General features: G+C 48.1%; 1 protein-coding gene across 1 annotated transcript; it reads right to left on the bottom strand.

Annotated features, from left to right (window-relative positions):
- Positions 1 to 4,635: 4,635 nt before the first annotated feature.
- LOC148828720 (ras-related protein Rab-38-like) lies at positions 4,636 to 12,764 on the bottom strand. The gene is made up of 3 exons (XM_088925472.1): positions 12,563 to 12,764; positions 10,005 to 10,285; positions 4,636 to 7,036 (listed from the first exon to the last, which is right to left on the bottom strand). Exons 1-3 carry the CDS (start codon positions 12,762 to 12,764, stop codon positions 6,875 to 6,877), a joined length of 645 nt encoding a protein of 214 aa, XP_088781598.1. The 3' UTR covers positions 4,636 to 6,874.
- Between the last annotated feature and the right edge of the window lie 982 nt (positions 12,765 to 13,746).

Below are 13,746 nucleotides of genomic sequence, written 5' to 3'. Positions count from 1 at the left end.
GGCTTTCCACAGGGAGACCCCTTGTTACAATATTATTTACAGCAGGAGTCCCCAGTTACAGGCTGCTTATAGGCGTTTATTAGCGGCAGTTAACTTAGCAGAGGGGAAACAGCCTGTGAGTCAAGACGCGGAGCGCAAACATGAATACTGAGGGACAAGCTCAAAGCCGAAGTAAAAGCTTTCTGTCTTCCCCAGAGCTAGTCCAGTTTCGAAAATCACAGGAGGCCCTTCAGGAATCAGGGACAAGAGACTCACGGACACATCTCCCTCCCCAAGGCGCGGGCAGCAGAGAGCGAAAGGATCTTAAGCCCGTTAAGAAATAAAAAAAGAAAACTTCTGATGAACGCACGCGCGCAACAGAGCCAACTATCTGAGGTGTTCGCAGGGTGGGGTCGCAGGATGGGAAAAGACACAAAGGCTACGACCGAGAGCCAGCTGCCCCCCGAGACGCTGAGCATCCGGCCCGTCGCGGACTCTCAGCAGAGCTGCGATCGGTCCCGACTACACGTGGTCAGTGAGGGTCTCCTCTTCCGGCCCCACGGCGCCGGGCAGGCGGCAGTTGGGGCAGATGTAACGCAGCACGCAGACGTAGGCGCTGCCCGACAGCGCCACGGTGACCACCAGCAGCGCCAGGCCCAAGAGCGAGTGTCCGGCGCCGTCGTGTCGCGGGGCGGGCTGGCCCCCCTCCCCGGCCGGAGGACCCGTGGCTGCGTTTTGCCCTGAAAGAGAAACCCCAGGCTCTCAGTCCAAACCGAGCGCAGCTAGGTCTCCGTCCCTCACAGCCTGGAATCCAGCAGCTCGACTGCGCCTCTACAGCCCTTTAACTCCTTGACAGCAGGAAGCCCGTGGAAAGTCCTGTCCCTGTCCATTCGTACCAGGAATGGGCTGAACTACGTCATTAAGAGCTGAGGCCGGGTGTGACCCAACCGCCCAGGACTGGAGAGGCGAAGGCCTCAATCTTCTGTTCGTAAAAAGAAGGGGGGGGAGTGAAATTATGTTTTACTGGAGAGGAGAAATGTGACCTTAGGCCATATTTTTGTTTTTAACTCGGATCCAAAATTCCCATTTTCCGATTCACACCTGTCAAAGCAGGTGTGCAGTTCAAGGAACTGCAGTTGCTGCTACTATTTAAATCAGGTGGGTAGCTCACACCTGAAGAAGGCTCCACGGCCGAAATGTTGTGTTTTCTTTCTTCTTTTTTTCAGCAGGGAATAAACCTGTTACTTGTTCCTTTACTATTTAGACCGCTATTTAGGTTGAGTTGATGTAGAAAAACCCTGTGACTCGACTGTTCCTGGCTGTGAGGACAGCGGCGGGTCTTACCGTTGCCATCTCCGAACAGAACCAGCAGCAGGAGGAAACGCGGGCTTCCTCGCGGGCTCAGGAGCATCTCGGGGGCTAAGTTTTATCCTGGAATGAAAAAAAAAAAGGTGTTTTTTTTTTCCCTGTCCGCGATCCTTGAGCGCACCCTAGTGGACACCCGAGCAACGAGCGCTTCCTTTGCCCATTCGGATTAAACGCGCCGCGCTCACAGGACCGGACCGCTCTGAACCACAGCACCGCTCTCCTCGCCTGCGTCCATTTTCAGCGAGTTCGCTGCTGCGCTGGGAAGCACGGCGATGAAGCGAAATAAAACAGATGGGCCCCTGCACACCCGTCAAGTAAGAGTGCCTTGCTTAATAATAACAACAACTTGTATTCATAAAGAACGCTTAAACTGTAATTCGTCATTCGAAAGAAAAGTAGCTCCCAGCGGTGATATTAAATGTATATTGTATAAGCGCAATGCTGGTTTTTACGTATAAAGTATAAATAATACTAGTGTTATAGTATAAATTGGGTTTATAAGTATAAATAATTTATAAAAATAAAGTTATTTATTTAAAAAGTGTAAACAAGCGTACCTGATTCTTCACCGCCAGTTCAGTTTTCCGCTGGGAATCGTAAGACTTGATTTTCCTTTTCTTCAATATAACACAACAACACCTGCGACTTGATTTGTGTGATATTTTCGTTATTATATTATTATGCCCTTCTGTCAGCTCTGCAATTAAAACAGTTTCCTGCAACACCCATCAAGAAAAAGAAATTCGCTCCTTTTCCCCCTTGTACCTGAAGACGCACAGAAAGGGCTTTTCAGAGACTCCAAAAAGAAGACTTCTCAAATGCATCTCAAGTACGGTCCCTGGAGCGATAAGTAGCGTCGCTACGCCATAATTTCGCCAAGTGCGCGAGACCAGGGGTGCTATATTTGGCTCTCGAGGGACGCACCCTTTAGACGCCGGTCCTCGCGCTGACTCTAAAGGCGCGCGGCTGCGCTCCAGCCCGAGCCCTGCGCGCGAGAGGCCCGTCCGACCGCCTGCAGAGTTACGCTGATGAACAGAAAGAAGGGAGTTTTACTCCTAGTCTTCATAAAGCCATTTTTTAAACAATTCTACAGCAGTACTATAAAAACCGTCCTTATGTCCTTAAGCTCATAAGCCGTTCTAATAAAGGAATTTTCAACTTTTTTTTTCAAAAAGCAGGGCCCTAGGCCGGTGTTCGAAAGAGACCGACGTGATGTTGTGGCAAAAATCAACTAAATATCACCCTGCAGCTCACAGCTGGTAACGCGCTGGAGCTCAGCAGGTGTGAGACTGCTCAGTACCTGGATGGGAGACCTCCTGGGGAAAACTAAGGCTGCTGCTGGAAGAGGTGTTAGTGGGGCCAGCAGGGGGCGCTCACCCTGCGGTCCATGTGGGTCCTAATGCCCCAGTATAGTGACGGGGACACTACACTGTAACGTGTAAAAACGTAAAAAGTGGATGAAACGTAAAACCGAGGTCCTGACTCTCTGTGGTCATTAAAAATCCCAGGGCGTTTCTCGAGAAGAGTAGGGGTGTAACCCCAGTGTCCAGGCTGAATTTTCCCCTGGTCTTTACCCATCATGGCCTCCTAATAATCCCCATCTCTGGACTGGCTTCATCACTCTGCTCTCCTCCCCCCTGAGAGCTGGTGTGTGGGGAGAGTACTGGCGCATCATCCAGGTGGGGCTGCACACTGGTGGTGGTGGAGGGGATCCCCATTACCTGCAAAGCGGCTGTATAAGTGCAATTATTATTATGAGGTTGTTACTTCGTGTTGCCTTCTGTTTCGATCAAACGTGTTTCAACTGTGCTCGAACAAGAGGTTAGCGAGACACCGCCGCGCGCCGCGAGGAAGAATGCAATTAGCGACGCGGATTCGTCCGCCCCCGCGCTCCCCCGCGCCGGGGACTCGCGAAGGGACAGGCGTCTGAACGCCTGCCAAGAAAAACCGCTTTTCTGGGTGAACATCCGCTGTTTGCGCCTTAGCTCCTTCATTAAGATGTCGCTCCTTCCTCTTCAGTATTGTATTTTTTTTTAAAAAAAGAACTTGGCCCATCAGATGACTCTGCTCCTTCAGAGACAGCCGAAGTAAAACGTCGAGAGGCGCTCGCGAGTCACGGGCGAGCAGCACCGCGCCAGCGTGTCAGAAAAACAGGCGCGTGTGTAAGCGAAACGACGGTTATTTTAATTGCAGAACACCACGAAGCGCTGGCTCGGCGCAATCAGACTCATCAATCTGATGTCGGGGCCCTTATCTGTATCAACAGGGCCGGATTTTGGTGTTCGTAGACACTTCCACCCCGAAACGTGCATAAAGAGGGGTGAACGCCAATTGAATGACGTCGATTGACGATGCACTGTATACTATTCTAATGCTAAAACCACGCGATGGATGGAGCGAGTGGAGCGACCATCACTTCCATCCTTCTGGTTTCTGGAACAAGCCGCTGTCCTATCGCAACATATGGACTCCATGTCGCGACACGGGGCCAGGGCATTTTGTCGGGGTATGTCATATCGCGATATGCGGGCTCCATGTCGCGACATGGGGGGTGTGCATTTTGGCTGGGCATGTCATATCGCGATATAGGGCCTTTCATGTCGCGACATGGGGCGGGGCATTTTTGCCGGGGTATGTCATATCGCGATATGCAGGCTCCATGTCGCGACATGGGGGGTGGGCGTTTTGTCGGGGATACGCCATATCGCAATATGCGGGTTCCATGTCGTGACATGGGTGACGGGGGCGTTTTGTTGGGGTATGTCATATCGCGATATAGGGACTTACTGTCTCGACAGTGATGCGCCAGTCGCAATGGGTATCGCGATGTGATCGTGATGGGCGCACTCCTATCGTGACGTGCTATCGGAGCCGTGAATGCGCTGTGGATGCCATGACATTCTTTGTCTGTTATTCAGTTTTGACCTCGGTGCGGCTTCTCTTAGATTGATTAGTAATTGGAAACCAATGGATGTGTTACTGTATATCCAGCGTGCTCATACAGCAGACACGGTTACCCGGGGCTACAGTATTTGGACCAAGAAGAACATCCATTACCTGTGTATCTACATGTTCTCGGAGCTTCCGCTGTGGCGCTTTGCCCAATCAGAGTGTCGATTCTCACTCTTCACCCAATCGCGGCCCGACCTGTTCTCGGGTTTAGCCAATCACGGGTCTGAGAGCTGTTCAAGCCAGCAGCGCCAGGTGGATCGGCTTGTTTACTGTCAATGAGAATCTATTTTTAAATGCTTTACTTATTTGCAAAATAACTACATCAGCTTATTTTTTAAAGTCTTTATTGATTCACAATGTCCCGTACTATTCGAAATAAATACATTTTTTTATTTGCAATATAACTGTCTCCGCGGCTTTCTGTAATGAATACATGGTATTTGAACACTTTTAATCGTATATTTAAGGTAGTGGAAACACCTTCTGCTTTGTACTTCAAAAATGAATATAAATGTAGTCTATGATCATTATATTATTATGCTCGTGCTTTCAATTTTGTTTTTTTATTTTTAAATTATATCGATCTTGAAACTAATACCTAAAAATGTGAATATGGGCTCTCGTGTTGTACGAGCGATAATTTGGAAACTGGCGTCTCTTCACCAGTGAAAGCAGTACACAAGAAATACATTTTCGAGAACATGGTTAAAAATTAAAAGAAAACACCTAACCCAACGAACTAACATAGTAACTCCTCCCTAAATGTAAGACTGTTTATTCGCGTAAAGGCTGGAAAGTCTGGGGTCAACTGATCAAAAGATGACAACTGAAAGATCTGGTGGTCGTGACTTTGCTGTTTTGTACGTCACATAGTGACGTCACAGCCAAGAAAAGAAGGCGCTATAATGAGATATATTGAAACATCCACCAAACCCGACCAGATAGACACGGAAAACAAATTGCCCCCATTGCTTTCATCACAAGCAGGAGTTCAAGTACCGAGTTTGTTGGTACCTGTAAACTTCCTTGTAGATAGTCACGTGATTACCCGAAAAACCAAGGCGCTATATCTCGGAAACGAAAGCAGCACAAACGCTACTTTCAACGGCACAAACCGGCACTAACGAATAAGGTGGGTTTCATCGCTTGTGCTGTCTGTAAGGGGGGGCAACTTTACGGAGCTCAAGGTAAACCCTGCATGGTATTTTAAATACCACCCCCCCGACGAGAGCTGCCCCACCACCAGTGCGGCAAATCACAGCCTTTCTTTTTAACTGCTCAATCTGCTCAGGTCACAGAGCACTCAAAAACCCCAGGCCTTCCAGGCTCCTCGATATCCTTCATCGATACTTGAATCAGTGCATGTCCAGATATCCCTAATTAATATTTCAGTGCATACCCAGGCATCTCTAATTAATATGCAAGTGCATACTCAGACATCCCTAATCAAAATTTCAGTGCATACCCAGTCATCCCTAATCAATATCTCATTGCATACTCCAGGTATTCCTAATCAATATATAGTGCATAGCCAGACATCCCCAATTAATATTTCATTGCATACCCAAGTATTCGTAATCAATATTTTACCCAAAGTCATATGGAAGCACAGATAAACTTTCCCATCCACAGAGCTAGCCCACTCAGAGAAAACAGATTGAGGGGATCAATATGACATTAATTGGCATTAATAATATAAGAGATTAGTTTGAATAAGACATTGGTTTGATCATTAGTATTTTCACTAAAAATAAAATCAAGACTTTAAGACTGGCTTGACTTCTAATTTTGCATGTATGTAATGGAATAAGGTTGATACCCAAAAGCTTTGAGAGATTACTTAAAAACAATACAGGTATTCAACGTACAGCATTTATTTTGCAGCAAATAGGTGTGAATGCACTTGAGCACTGTGTAGTTTTTTTTTTATAGCTATGCTTTGGAAGTATCCAGTAGTCCTTGTTCTAAATGTTTACCACAATGATATTCATAAGCATTGAGAAACCTTAATGTAAACCAGCATTTTCTTTGCTAAATCAATGTTCAGTTACAGGTCATCTAGGTATATAAAACTTGGAAGGCTCTTCCGGGGAGCGCAGATGCAGAAATTCGAAGCCTTGCTGTGCACATGCTTTGGTACAAAAATCAACATAGTAGACCTGAGCCCTTCAGCATTGTCAGTAAGAACCCACCGAGCTACTCCACCACAGAGTCTGTCTATCGGGGTGCAATATCTCCCAAGCAGTCAATCACCTGCACCAGTCCAGGCAGTGCTGCGGCCACTGGAACATTATGCACAAACGTCTCTTTGCAATGCCAGAGCAGACAGTTTTGCAGTACTGTACACTTGGCCCTCTTTAGTAGGCTGGGTTCCACTTCCCTAATTTTGGATTCTAATACTAATCTGACCTCTGGGCTGAAGTCTTTCATGGGCTCAAGACAGCCTGTTTCAGTTTCCCAGAAAGACTCCTCTCCAGGAACGGTGTAGGGAGCGAAGGACTTTTTTCCCCCCAGTTTTTGTTCGTTCCAGCGGTCTGGGCAGCCGGGAATGTTGATCTCCAGGTCTTGAGATTTTTTAAGACTTGAAGCAGGTGGCACAGCCGCCAGACTCGCGCTTGGCGTTGTTGTTGAGGCCCGGCAGGACCAGTCCCGGGTCCGGGTCTGTGCCGGAGCTCTCCTCGTTGGCCAGGATATTCTCCACCAGGCAACGCGCTGCCGCCTCGATGTTGCTGTTCTCCTGGAAGACACAGGAAGCAGAAGTGCGGATTAAAAAAAAACTCCACAGCAGTTTGGTCATTCCACTTTTTATCAGCACCAGGCTCTTCAGTGTCTGGCAATGGGCAATGCTTGCTTGTTACTTCCTTCAGAATGCACACACATAGACAAGCATGTGGAGCTAAACATCTATAAAACAGGCAGAAAGATTTTGCTTTCCACTTCAGGAGAGCTATTTGTACAGAAGCCCAGAGCTTGTATAGAACCTGAAGTGGCACAAACAGCTTTGCAACAGGGGTCTTATTCTAACCCTGTGCAGTCCAGAGCACTGCCCCACCCGCTCTCTGCAGACTGGAAGACATACTGTAGCTGGTAATGAGCATTGCACTGCAGTAAAACACGGAGCAGGTTATGTGGGAACAGCTGGTTCTGTGTCATTTAGTGGGACGGGCTGTTTGAAGTGGCAGGCAAACTATTCAGCTACGTCACAGACTGTGACTGCGAAATTCCCCAACCCAGTTTCACCATACCCACACACACAACCCCACCAATCGCACTTGCCCTGAGAGCACTTTGCTGATTTAATTAGAGCCTCCCTGTGACTGTGATGAAGGCCAGCGAGTTTATTTACTCCTGCTTGAATAGAGCAGTGGAGTACAATTTTACAATTTGATCTCGGCTGCCATTCACATGCCTGTCCTACATTCTCTTTAATTAACTCAGCAAAAAAAACAACGAAACAGTTTCATGGCAGAGTGGTGAGCACTGCAGGGGGCTTGGGTTCAATACTGGACCTGGGGTACTGTCTGTATGGAGTTTGTATGTTCTCCCCACATTTGCGTAGGTTTCCTCCAGGAGCTCCAGTTTCCTCCCACAGTCCAAACACATGGTGGTAAGTTAATTGGTTCTGGGAAACTCGGCCCTGTGGGAGTGTGTGTGAGCTTGTATCTGTGTGTTCCCTGCGATGGACTAGCGTCCCATCCAGGGTGTATCCTGCCTTGTGACAGGATAGGCTCCGGCTCCCCCGCAAACCTGAACTGGATGAAACAGTTAGCCAATGCATGGATGGAAGAAACAGTTTTAGAAAACAGCGGTGCACTTTTACTCCTATCTAGCACCCTGCAGCAGTGAACGAAATCTCAGGACATGAAAGAAGGGTGATGAAACACTTCGGATGACCGCTGCAGCGTGTGCGCGGTTTGAGAATACGATGCCTGTGCCTTTAGCATTAAAGTGGTTATTCAGGGTGTGTCCTGCTTTAATCAGCTAAGATTAACACAGCCCCTCATTGAAACCGAGTGGCTTTGAAGTGCCATCTAACAGGCACGCGTGACGTTAGGAGCAGATGTCACACACATGGTGACGCCTTGCATCAGGTCTCATGACCACAAAACAGTTCTCCGCTCCACCTAGTTTTTGACCACACACTGATCCCATGCGGAACCGGCATTCCTTCTAAAGCCTCGAAGCTCCAGCAATGACCCCTCAGTGCCCAGCTCTGGAGGCAACGTGGGGAGGACTGACAAGCTCCACAGACAGGACAGAGCCCAGAGGAGGCATCTGCTGAGCTGTCGATCAGCCACTGCAGACGTCCGTCAGGTCTCCGGCGTCGCCCCGTGCCGAAGGGCTGAGAGAGCCCCGGCTGCCCTATCCCTGCCCTACCCCTGCGGCGCTGTGCCATCAGTGCCCTGGCACACTGGCGACCCGGCCCAGCCCCGAGCTCGCTTTCTGGGCCGCAGAGCTTAACGTGCACCTTGGGTCACAAGCCGGCTTTTTGAAGCCCCCTGTGTAACTGCCTGGGCGAGGAAAGTGCTGTGCCGATGCCTGGATTGGTTGTCTGCTCCACATTTCAACTTAAATGTTATTTTAAGAAAACACCTGGAGGAGGGGAGGGGGCAGCCTCTGAGACCCAAAGGAGAAATTCTAAAGCCCTTCTCCATGGCTGAGCCCCTCAGGAATGCACAGGGAAAATTCCCAGAGTCATGCGAAGGCATGAGTAGAAGCCTTCACCAGCCCGGGCTTCTCCTGTACCGTGACCAAAGCAATATGCTGTCCGCTAGGGGATATCATTTGTTTTCCACCACAAAAAATCAGTGTAACACAATACAATATTTCAGAAAATAAAATAATTCTTTTCAATTTTAAATGATTTTCCAGTTCTATTTTCATTACACCTTGCACAGAGGCATCTTCCAGCTGGGAATACTGCGTTCTGTCTCTAATTTCAACCTAAATTAAATGCACATGCCTTTCAATCTGCCATTCCGATGTGCACAATTTTAATTTTAAACTGTTGCAGCATAGTTTGCAACGCAAGTAAAAAGGCCAATTGTAATGTTTCAATGCAGGTGAGAAGTCATGAAAGATTAATAATTGTATTAGTGATTGATCATCATTAGATATTTCCAAATTTAAACAAACAGCATTCGGGGTAGCAGCAGCTGACACCCCGCGGGTATTGTCATCTTACAGAGATGATGAGAGACTACATGACTACATTGGCAGTGAATGTAAGGGTAGTGCTATATAGTACTAATACCATTATAGTTTTTAACAACCAAAGGCTAGGACTAGCACAGCAGCTGGAGGGAATCTGTGTCTCAAACTTGAATGTGCAGATTAAAAAAACAATCCCTTCTGCTGCACATCGAGAGGGTCCCTGGTTCGCTACGAGGGGGATCAGAGTCCAGTATGGACAGCCCTCACAGGGTAGAGCACTGACAGAGACAAGAACCCAGCGGGCTTCTTGGGAACCGAGAATAAAACACGGACCAGGGGACAGACATGGACAGCGGGGGGAGGTGCGTCTCCGGCTGTGTAGAGAAGGCCATCCCAGCCGCAGGGAAGCTGATGTCCCCGTTTCTTTCTAGAAAGAAAGGTTGACATCCTGGGATCAGCCAGCTACCAACAGCCTCCTCACATTCGTAACCTTTGTGATATCCTCGCGGGAAAGGATTAGGGGCGGGGTTCACGTTGGGGGTGGCCCCTACCTTGGCGGAGGTCTCGTACCAGCCCACGAACCCGTTCTCCTTGCAGAACGCATCCAGCCTGGGCAGCTGCGGGCTCAGGCCCTCGCGCGATTGGTCCGCCTTGTTGGCCAACAGGACGGCGGGAACGGGCTTGCCGCCGGCCAGGGTCACCTTGGAGTCCAGGTCTCCCTTCCACTTGAGCACCGTGTCGAAGGTGGACACCCTGGTGACGTCGAACACCACGAACGCCCCCACGGCCTCGCGGTAGTACACCCGCGTCATGTTGCCGTAGCGCTCCTGACCTGCGGGGGAAGAGAGGCTCAGTGTTTGCCACGCCCACTACCACGCCCACCACACCCTCTGCCACGCCCACCCACCCCACTCGCAGGGGCTGGAGCACTGCCTGCTTCTAATCGCCAACTGTCAACTGTACAACAGTTTCTTTCTACTGATGAGGAAAGGCAGAGATGTTGAAACGACCTTTTTTTTCTGGAAATAAAAAACTCTTAGGTCAATTCATTTTTTATTCTCCTTCCCGGGAGCTCTGAAGTGATCAGAACAGTGCGTCAGCGTTTCCTAATCACCAGTAATCAAGAGAATGAGGCCAAACATACAGTTTGGCCACAGTGCAAAAGACATACAGTCTGTATCAGGGTCAATACAGCCTGGAAACGCTTTCTAATGATCTTCGGAACTTGGAACACTCTCTCAAATTCCAGTTCTAACAGCTTTATTTGTCTGATCCAGGAATTGCTGTTTACAGTAAAAGCGTTATTATTATACACTTAAAACAACCAATGTTACTATTTGAGAGGCTCACAGTCCTCAGGCTGTGAGGGGAGATCACATACTGGGCTGCAGCTCTCTTGATCTTCCTCCCCCAGTAGGAGAGGAAACTGCTCTGATTCTGGCAGGAAAGGGGATTCTGGGAATAGATGAGTTATTTTGGGGGAAGAATGTTTGTCTAATCCTGGAGAACTGGAGCACTCCTTGCAGAGCAGCAGAGAGGGCCTTTCTGGGCCGCTACCGTAGGTCTGCATCTGCCTGTGGCTCGACTGTGGTCACTGAGCCCATACTTTGTCAGGGTGTTTCTCCTTATTATCTCTCACCCTGGTTAGTCACTCAGCCAGCATATCATTTTAATTTTAGCGTCCTGTGGCATTCTGAAGTTTGTTGTCTCCGTGTGTGTGTGTGTCACAGTGGGTGAATGAATGTCGTTCGGCTTGTGCTGTGCTTTCTCTCTCTCTGTGTTTTAAGGCAGAATCCTCACGCGAGACACTGGGAAAAGAAATGGTAGGGAACCGCTGGCACCACATATCCAACTCATGTGATCACAATCTGAGCACAAGACCAGGCTCCTGCAGATTAACCCGAGAGACGCGCTCCTGCTCCGAGTTCTCCATGGAAGCAGAAGACAAAGAAACAAAGAGAGGGCAGAGGTCGCGAACCGGGCTAAGAAATGTGTAATAACACCAGCAGCACAAGACAAGAATGTGTGTCTTGTGACTATAAAACCAGTCTTCATACTAAAGACACTGTTATACACAGCCCAGGCCAGTGCTGCAATAAAGCAAGTGCTGCAATAAAGCCACACTGCAAAAGGAATATGTCCTTCCAAGTTTGGAATAAAAATCTGACTATCTATTGTCCTGCCAGTTGAAAATGTAACTCAGGGTACTCAGAGTCTCTGCCCTGTGCAACCCCACCCTCAGTTACTGGGTTTCCAATGTGAGAAGAGCAGGCAGCTCAAAGTCTGGATTTAAATCCAGGCTTTTTTCTGGTGGAAATGCACTTTAGTGCAGATCATAACAATACCAAAACTCAGATGAATACCAAAACTAGGCTCCAGACCACAGGAGACTACTCTTTCGGTTCTGTTAGTCAGCACTGTAAAATGCAGTCTTAGAATTGAGGTTTTGAGGAAGTTTGAGGAAATCGAGGTCTTGAGTCACTGTATTAAGGCATGCAGTCTCGTGTTGCTGCTGCCTTTGGTTTTGGCTCGTTTGATTTTTAGGCACTTTGAGGTGATGATTCGTGAAAGACGCTGTACAAAAAGGGTGCGTGATTGATGTCAATAGGCAGATTTTGCTCAACAAATTAGCTTTCTATGCTTTTCAGACTCATGATAAATGTTATAAACGCAGGACCTTTGATCTGATAACAAATTACAGGATATCCCGAACTAACACAGAAGGAGATAACAGAACCGGATTTACGCACGATTCATCTTGTGCATCGATCTTTTCAAGAACATTTTATCGCATCGACTGTTAATATACCTCATACTCGAGAAAGACAATCACCGATGGTCCTGTTGCGAAAGACGACTTTGTTGGCACTATACCCCCAAATTCCACAGAACTGGCTGGCGGGGGTTTATTGGGGAGGGTCTAGGGGAGACGGGATAGTTAACTTTTTTGGGGGGGTTTTGGTGACGGCAGCTCGCTTCATCCCCAAAAGTAGCGAATAACGCAAGACGACAAACTGAGGTCAAAACTAGTACGTATATCAGCACGCTGGACTGTAATGCCGGAGCGGGGAGGAAATACGAGGTTAAGAAGCAGTGAGAGTCGCCTCACCTGCAATGTCCCAGAGCTGGAGTCTGATTACTGTGTGGTCGTCCCAGTTGATGACTTTGAGCGCGAAGTCGACGCCGATGGTGGCTCTGTAGTGCTGGGAGAAAATCTGGTGCACGTAGCGCTTGATGATCGACGTCTTTCCGACCCCGAGGTCTCCGATAACGAGAACCTTGAACAGGAACTCCTTCTGCGGCTGGTCCATGATCGCTCACCCCTGGCACCTCTTCTGCGAGGGTTAACGTGGAGTAATATCGCCCCAGGCCGGTTTGGTTTCGCAGGTGGGCTGGCGTCAGTTTAAATGCATCTCACGAAGTTACCTTCGCAAGTTTTGAGCTACTTTCGCCGGGTTTTAATTCTCCAGGCACAGATAACGGAACACGGCGCGTTATTCCAATTCCAGCGTATTCGAGAGTAAATGAAAACTATAACACGTCGACAATGACGTGTTATACCTCAGGCTGATGTTTATTTCTCCTTTACGTCTGAGGTGTATATCTGAGGGATTTTGCCACAATTCTTACTTTTTTGAGATTCCTTCGGTCTTTATGACATAAAGTTCTTAGCAAATATTTTTCTTGCTTCCATAATGGTACCCGATGTAATCTGCGTATCTGTTTCGTTTATCATGGAAAATTTAAATTTAAATGTTGTTAGGGCTGCTCTCCCACCGGTATCTCAAACTCTCCTCTGCCAACTGCCACTGTCAGAGGCTCAGCTGCTCAATAGCTCTCCAATACGGCCCCACCCAATTTGGTGTTGAAATGCACGGTGGGAGTTGTAGTTTTGTTTCAGAAAGTCAGCACGGGTAAAACGGAAAACGTACTTCAATACCCAGCATTCACCACAAAGGGCGTGCTTACATCTGGGGTTTTTTACAAACCACGTGTTATGTAAACATCTGGACGAGGAGCCAGGATTCGTCAGGTTTATTTAAACTGCTGGACTGAGAAACTTCAGCACTGAATTGAAGATGTTGTTCAGACTGCGCTTTAAATTAAGATTATCGTTTAGAACTGCAACACATTCACAGTCACTAGTAAATATGCCACATATAAAAATCTTTTTTGCAGCAGCTGCACTGACACTGTATTGAACAGACATGACAGAGGTAGATGCATTTTGCTGATTAATATTTCTCATCAACAGGGAGTCAGCTGGGAAAGTCACAGGCTGGTACAGGAGAT

This window comes from Atractosteus spatula, chromosome 9, assembly GCF_055471065.1.
Source record: "Atractosteus spatula isolate fAtrSpa1 chromosome 9, fAtrSpa1.hap1, whole genome shotgun sequence".
In the NCBI taxonomy this organism is placed as follows: Eukaryota; Metazoa; Chordata; class Actinopteri; order Semionotiformes; family Lepisosteidae; genus Atractosteus; species Atractosteus spatula.
Note: the sequence above shows the minus strand (reverse complement) of the source record. Positions and strands in the feature narration are given on the sequence as shown.

Excerpts from the sequence above, each read along its gene's own strand:
- LOC148828720 (XM_088925472.1), bottom strand. The coding sequence starts at position 12,764 with ATGGACCAGCCGCAGAAGGAGTTCCTGTTCAAGGTTCTCGTTATCGGA. Across the intron at positions 10,286-12,562 it reads CCAGCTCTGGGACATTGCAG|GTCAGGAGCGCTACGGCAAC; the intron begins GTGAGGCGACTC and ends CTTCCCCCGCAG. Across the intron at positions 7,037-10,004 it reads GGTACGAGACCTCCGCCAAG|GAGAACAGCAACATCGAGGC; the intron begins GTAGGGGCCACC and ends TGTGTCTTCCAG.